Source organism: Syngnathus leptorhynchus, chromosome 10 (genome assembly GCF_054491065.1).
Source record: "Syngnathus leptorhynchus isolate UIUO chromosome 10, UIUO_Slep, whole genome shotgun sequence".
Classification (NCBI taxonomy): Eukaryota; Metazoa; Chordata; class Actinopteri; order Syngnathiformes; family Syngnathidae; genus Syngnathus; species Syngnathus leptorhynchus.
Window position 1 is genome coordinate 11,642,612 of NC_141204.1, and position 7,579 is coordinate 11,650,190.

At 42.9% G+C, this 7,579-nt stretch overlaps 1 protein-coding gene across 2 annotated transcripts; it reads left to right on the top strand.

Moving 5' to 3' along the window:
- Positions 1-131: 131 nt before the first annotated feature.
- Positions 132-5,247, top strand: LOC147050460 (protein phosphatase 1 regulatory subunit 1C-like). Of its 2 annotated transcripts, XM_085921363.1 has the most exons (7): positions 143-317; positions 1,389-1,440; positions 2,460-2,497; positions 2,568-2,622; positions 4,479-4,643; positions 4,913-4,964; positions 5,073-5,247. In XM_085921363.1, exons 1-7 carry the CDS (start codon positions 237-239, stop codon positions 5,074-5,076), a joined length of 447 nt encoding a protein of 148 aa, XP_085777489.1. In that variant the 5' UTR covers positions 143-236; the 3' UTR covers positions 5,077-5,247. The 2 variants fall into 2 exon arrangements, with proteins under 2 accessions (XP_085777490.1, XP_085777489.1); XM_085921364.1 differs by lacking the exon at positions 5,073-5,247 and having other exon boundaries at positions 132-317; positions 4,913-5,015.
- The last annotated feature ends 2,332 nt before the right edge of the window (positions 5,248-7,579 follow it).

Here is a 7,579-nt window from a genome sequence, read left to right on the forward strand (position 1 = left end):
AATCAATCAAACAATCAATCACAGAAAGTGGGAGTGACACTTTTTGAAACTACTGTACAAAAGCTACATTGACGGCGCCCGAGCCAATTAGCCTTATTGCATGCTGCTTTCCGTAATGGGCCGCGGCTCAGACCACTCCCTCTTCACTGCACACGCGCGCACACACACAGACACACACACGCTCTCTCTCGCTCTCTGTGTCGATCTTTCTTTGTTTGCACGAGCGTCGGACCGCGATGGAGCCCAGCAGCCCCAAGAAGATCCAGTTTGATGTCCCGCCACTGCAGGGGCACTTGGACCCTCAGGCCGCCGAACACGTGAGTGGGCCAAGCCACCATCAATGGGGCCTCTCTCTACTTGGAATGCGGGCGGGCGGTCATACGGGCGCCACTCTCGTCAACAAGCTATTGCAGGCTCTTGAGTGTCAAATAACACTCGACCAAAAACACTTTTTAAAAGTGACATTTTGAAAATGTAAAAAATGCATCAATGGCCAAGTTGTCCAACGTGTCTTTCCCAGGAAGCAGCTCCCAACTGGTCATCACTTGCTGTTCCACAGCAATGAAGATGAGGAGGATGATGCCTAAATGACATCATGTGTTTGTAGGAGGCTGAACAAATTGTCGTCTGTCCGAAATGTAAACACGAACGCAAAGTTTGCTTTGTCGTCTGCATTCAAGTAGAACAAATCTGATTTGCAATTTTCCAAATGGCTTGCGATGCTTCATCAATACGCCACGCTGATAGCGGGCAAGTTGTTGAGCAAAATTCTTTATGACTATTCTTCGTGTGCTCTACATTTAGCAATTTTTGTGATTTTACCTTGGTAATACTTTTCTAACCATAGATTATATTTGACATTCACAATTATGGATATGGGTCGTGATTGCTTTTATTGCATTGGTATCACAATATATCATAATTGTACCATTACTTTACGATCCCCTTTTTTTTCTCGCTGAAGAACAAAAGTCAATTGTAATAAAAAACAACAACATTGAAAATATTTACACAGTGCATGAATAAGGACTGTTGTTGTCAGGCAGAATCAGTCTTTTGCATTCAATCTTTAAGTAATGACAACAGGACTCGGTGGTGAACACTGACACATTCACTTGTCAGCTTCTTGCTTACTTCAGCATTTTATTCACTTGAAAAGGTCTTTTTTTCCACCCGACTTTCTGTTAACCTTCTTTCGACTCTTGCCATGTATTGAGTCATTCAAATAAACTTGCATGTGTGCTTTTGTCAGTAAATTTTAGAGCGTACAACTTTTTTGAGAACGTTAATATACTTATGTTCCTACTGTGTGTCACTCTGAACCAATTTGTGTTGATCGTTTTATAGCGCAGTTAACATAAGTGTTTTTTCCATGTTGTTTTCTTCAGATACGTCGTAGACGACCGACGCCTGCAACTCTGCAAATATACAGACAACCAGGTAACACGCACACACACACACACACACACATACACACGCACACACATACACACACACACGTGCGCACACACACAAGCGCGTGCACACGCGCGCGCGCACACACACACACACACACACACACACACACACACACACACACACACACACACACACACACACACACACACACACATTGCCTAACTACAGGTACTTGGTGCTTTGGCAACACTGTTTGTGGCAAACAAGAACCTTTTGAATATGAGCAGGACGGAGGGGGGCGTTGAGGGGTGGGGGGCATAGTGGGGCTATAATGGGGCCTTTATTAGATTGGAGCTGCTGCATTTGGGAAATGATGTCAGTTAGTGTGAAGACTCAGCTGATGGATGCTGAGCATGCACGTATATGTGCATGCTCGTGTGTGTGTGACTGATGGAGTGGCGGGCTGTGTTCCATTTTGTGAGGTCAGCTTGGCGAGTTTGCTCGTGCAAAGCGTTCAAACAGCATCAAGTGTACAGCAGAGGAGTTCACAAAGTATATTGTAATGTCTAGTTTGTAAAGTGAGTCTGAAAAGTCTACACACCCCTCTTCGAACACCATTTATTTGCAGGTGGAAAATATAGAAGCCTTAATGTGAAAAGCTTTAAATGTGTACATCCCAATTCGGGGAAATAAAGGAGTGGTTAAAAATAAACAATTCAGATGAAGTTAAGGGGTGGGATTATGACTTGTCCTCAGATTTTCCACCCGTTTGAGAGAGAAAATTGAAAAGATCCAACAACAAAGCGGTTCATAGAAGTCAAGCTATGGAGAGGACAACATTAAAAATAGTGGGAGGGTGTGCTCACTTATGCAACCACCATATCAGTTGTGTAGTTTTACATCCCTTCTCAAACAGATTTCATTTTCTATTCAACTGAGTTGCATAGGCTCTGGGTTGCATAATTAGTGTGAAAAGTTTTGAAATCATGATGATTATTTTACTTTGTTCTAATTTAAAAAAGCAACAACAACGCCGTGTCTCTGTTTTGTGTCTCGTGCAGAAGCTGGAGATCAAAATAACGCCAGTGGAGGCTCTCAGGTTTTTACGCGTGCACATACGCACACAGTAGAATGTGGATTAAAGTTTTTGGTGTGTCTGCCCATTGCAGTCTGTAGATGGCGCTCACAGGAAGCAAAGCACATTGGCCCCGCCCACCATGAAAGGTAAACAGTTCATTGTAAAATATCAATCATAAATTGGAGTTATGCTCCAATTCTGGAACACATTGCGGTGGAAGATGGTTTGTGTGTCCGTGTCACAGTTCTGGAGTTCATGGTTCCGACTTTTGAAACTGAGAGTTCCATTTTTACAAGTGGCGCATAAATGTGTGCGGAGGTGCGCTCGACTGGAGCGTGGTAATTTCGCAGATGCACACGACCTGGCGCATTCAAAAAAAGGTCAGTCTGTGCTGTTGTGAGTGTGAACCCAGCTGATTCACCATGACCGGGAAATTACAAGCTGGTTTCCTTCCTTGTATTTGTGATGCGGCATGTCCACAAAAAGATGAAAAACAACAACAAACTTGATGCACTGCCTTCTAACAGCCAGGCACAAAGTGAAGACCTTAAAAGCTTTTCTTCTATCGATTCACTGAGAGTGTGTGCGTGTATGCGCGCGCCAGCTACTAAGTGCTTCACGAGTAGCGTCAGTATTTAAAGCGGAGCAGCAGAATTTCCCCCGTGCGGAATAAGGCTAAAATATTGCAGTGAATTGCAAAGTCGGATCAATCAAGATTTCATGATTTCTGTCTGTTGTGTGTTGAGTTGGCGGCACAGTGCGATATTCAGCAAGCTATTACTTTTCAAACAGCATTGTAACAGTATTGCTTGGAGGGTTTCATTTGATTGCTATGTAAATTTTATTTAATTTAACTACACATTTTTTTATTTATGTAGACGCATTCTTTAATTTATTGAATTAACTAATTTAAGTTGTATGTTCATAACTTAATGTAGTTGCATGTTTTAGTTGAATGCAAATTTTATTCAAATTCCTTTATTTTTGGTTGCCGTTTACATTTAATTATATTTTGTTTTGTTTTACTATGCAAATTTAATTTCATAGATTTATTTATGTATTTTCTGATTTTAATTCAATTTCTTCTCATTCAATCTGATAGTTTATTATCACGCAAATTTGATTTAAATTACTTTTGATTCAAGACTTATTCAATTGAGTTTCCAGATACAAATTATTTTCTCCATCCATCCATTTTCTGAACCGCTTAGTCCCCACAGGGGTCGCGGCCATGCTGGACGGTTGCCAGCCAGGGCACACATAGACGAACAACCATCCGCACTCATACTTAGGGACAATTCAGAGTCTTCAATCGGCCAACCAAGCATGTGTTTAGGATGTGGGAGGAAACCGGAGTGCCCGGAGAAAACCCATGCGGACACGAGGAGAACATGCAAACTCCACACAGGGACGGCCCGTGGCACCCTCCTAACTGTGAGGCGGACGTGCCTATCCCAGCTGTCATCGGGCAGTAGGCAGGGGACACCCTGAACTGGTTGCCAACCAATCGCAGGGCACACAGAGACGAACAACAATTCACACTCACACCTAGGGACAATTTGGAGTGCCTATCGGCCTATCAAGCATGTTTTTGGGATGTGGGAGGAAACCGGAGTGCCCGGAGAAAACCCACGCGGACACGGGGAGAACATGCAAACTCCACACAGGGAGGGCCGGAGGTGGAATCGAACCCACACCCTCCTAACTGTGAGGCGGACGTGCTACCCACTGCCCCACCGAGCCGCCTAATTATATTATAATTACAGAAATTATTTTCTGTTACATTTAAATAAAGTTATAAAGCATGCATTTTTATACCATTGTTATTCAATTGAATGTGTTTTCTGTTCATTTTCATTTATTTTTAACTTTAAAGTATCTAATTTGCTGCAAATTGTTGATTAAATGGTTTGGATGACATCTAATTTAGTTCCAAGATTTTAACTGGACTTAATTGAATTGAATGCCAAAGATGTGGAGGCGCTGTGGTTGTCGTTCTCAGATCTTCACGTGGGGGCGGAGCAACTGCCCGACTGTCAGCTGAGTCCAATCACAGCGCAGCTCTATGCTGGTTCCTACCCGTGGACCAATCAGAACAGGCCGGAGGAAGCCAATGGGAACCCGACGGCCCTTTTAGCCAATCACGGGAGAGGCAACAGTTCAGGCGGTAAATTATTAATCATGGAACATTTGTTTCTGCACGGCAAACACTTTTGAAATCATACTACAATCTGAAATGATTTCGAACATATTTAGCATTTTGTGATCATGCATGCAAGCATGTCTTCCTGGATCTTTTGCCCACAAAGTTGGAAGCACTCAAAATGTGCGACGAGGTATTCCAATACGTGTGTATTTTCACAGTCGGCTTGAATGGAACCAACTCGACTAACTTATGTTTCTTTGCTTGGTCCTTTCGTCCTTCCATTTCCTCAGATTTGTCATGTGATTCGCATAAAGAAGTTTCCAGTCCCGACTCGGTCTCTCGGTAACCGCCGCCGCCGCTGCTGCTGCTGCACTTCCTCCAAGTAACTCTTCCTCTTCTTCTCTTCCTCCTCATGTCCATGCTGCTGCATTAACGGCTTGACGAGAACAGCTAGAACCCTGTACAATCAATCATGTAAGATGGCATTAATGCACATGCCATGGCTGTGAATAAAGAGCTATTATTGTATGGCAGGTGGAACATAGAAGATGTCTTGAATCATTATCAATTATTATGATTAATATTGTGGCTTTGTTAGAAACTTGTGGAATGATTTTTTCTCAAATCCAGCCTCATTGACTCATGTTTTGTACCCATTTTGCGTCCTCTGGAAATCTTTTTTTTTTTTGGGGGGGGGGGGGGGGGGGGCTACATAACTCTATTAGGTCATCATACATAAATCTATTAGGTCATCATACATTAATTTTGACGCAACAATGATAACGGAAATATAACGGGGTGGTCATGTGAGCAGCCAATAAACGAGCCCGGTGCCATTCTGTTGAGTTAGCGTCACTCACCGTAATGCACATCCCTAAATAGAGGATCAAAAGCCATTACCGGCGAAACGTATTTCTACTTTATGCATGTTAGAGGAGTATTACACAGGCCATTGTGTGCACACTAAAAGGAGCGAGCGCAATGCCAATGGGCATTGGTGCATGAAATTATGACGCAATTTGTAACTCCGTCCTTCTTTACATTTTATTCTTTTTTGTTTAAAAAAAATACTAGACTTTCAGAACACATTAGAAAACATTGTGTTTGTGGTGTGGCGGGAGCAGATTAATGGGATTTTCATTCATTCATTGAATGGGGACACCACATCATTAAAATACGTGCTCCCTTAAAATTTTGATTTTTCTTTACGTCATCCAAGTCAATTGTGAAAAATAATCGAAGCAACGAGTCTTTTGTTTGTTGACGTGTGTTTTATTGTATAGATGTTTTTTTCAAAACCATTAAAAAATGAATCTCATCACTAATTATTGAGCTGTTTGTGTTTGCAGGCAAGCTTGAATCTCCCCTACCTGAACATCACGCATCAGACTGAATAGAGTGGGCGCGTGTTTGACTATTCGGAAAAAATTATACTAGGACAGTGGTCCCCAACCTTTTTTGCGCCCCGTGTCAGAAATATCTTCGCGGACCGGCCTTTATATAGACAAATAATAGATTTATATAAATAAATCATACATTTATAATAAATATATAAATACAATGAAATAAAATGATACGACTGGCATAAAAACAAGTATAAACGACATAAAAATAAAACTCACCATTACGTTGAATTAGTGGGAGCACTGAGCTTGTTTCTCAGAAACGAGCCGGCGTAATCGGAGACAATGACACCCGAAGAGGTTAAGGTTTGTCTTTTAATGCAGGATCCTTGGTCTCCATGTGCCGAAGCAGCTTTGAAGGCTTCATTGCCCCGTTAGCTAACCTGTAGCCACATATTATCCAGAGTGGCCTTGGCGCGTCACCCGTGGCGATAAATCCATATTCTAAGTAGGACTCCAGAAATGTTCTTTTAAATGCAGCTTTCCTTTTCTTAGAAGTCGTAGCCTCTTCTTCCGTCTCCTCATTTGGCTTTTTTCCCTTTCCGAAGACGCTTTCGCCCTGCAGCACTGTTGGGGTGGCTGATCCTGCACACTCCACTAACTGTATGTAGTATGACCTAAATTAGCCGAAAGAACTACTTGTCAGAGGCTCAAAGCCCTAAATAAAGACATTTTTCATGGTGGTTATTTTTTCCAAGTTGGGCTTCAAACAATCACGCCTCGGGTGGGTTTGGTCGTGACGTTGATTGGTCCTTCCGGCCAATCACTACACGAGCCGGATGAAGCGGGACGCTCAAACTTGGCCAACTAGCCAGGATCAAATGGACGGAATGGAGCGAAAAGAATTCATGATGCCTGCACACAAGACTGGCGTGTACCACTACATCACCGACCCACTTCGCCCGAGGTTGAGGCTGCCAAGTGATCAGAGGGTAACGCACCTAAAAGGTGCCGTCGAGTCGTCGGCAGGGAGACGACCAAAGAGGCGGCAGGAATGTCAAGCCGGCACGCTCGTTAAGTCAACAACCTTGCTTGGCCATTTTTTAGTCTTGTTCAAAAGCGCGTTTTACTTTCAATATTACCTGCAAAGGGCACCTTTGAGGCTTTCTGAGAATGGAGTGGTGTTTCATCCCCTTTATTCTGTCACTAGAACGAATTCATTCCATTCATTGTATTAATTATATTTGGAGCAATGATCATATCCTACTATTGATGAGCGCATGAGGTTGAGCTGTCAAGCTGAGGTACGCTCAAGAAAGAATCCGCGGCAACTACTGACTACAACTACTACAGGCTCCTCGTGTACTGCAGTGAATGAGCTAAATTGACGTTTTGAAATGACCTTCAAGTGTTTTTGTTGCCCCGGAGACACAAAGCACAAAACCAAAGTGCTCAGAGTCCATGCAGACACATGAAGACATGTCCACTTGTACTTTATTAACCGTGATTGAGAGCAGTCTCTTTTTTAAACTTCACTATGTTACAGAACGCATAATCCCGATCCCCCTGCCCTTCCCTCCCTATCCCTTTTGCACGCAAACATCGTATGTAGTG

Bases quoted from the DNA above. Each gene is read 5' to 3' on its own strand.
- LOC147050460 (XM_085921364.1), top strand. From the start codon at position 237: ATGGAGCCCAGCAGCCCCAAGAAGATCCAGTTTGATGTCCCGCCACTG. The intron at 2,498-2,567 runs GTTTTTACGCGT...TGCCCATTGCAG, and splicing joins ACGCCAGTGGAGGCTCTCAG to TCTGTAGATGGCGCTCACAG. The intron at 4,644-4,912 runs GTAAATTATTAA...CCATTTCCTCAG, and splicing joins GAGAGGCAACAGTTCAGGCG to ATTTGTCATGTGATTCGCAT.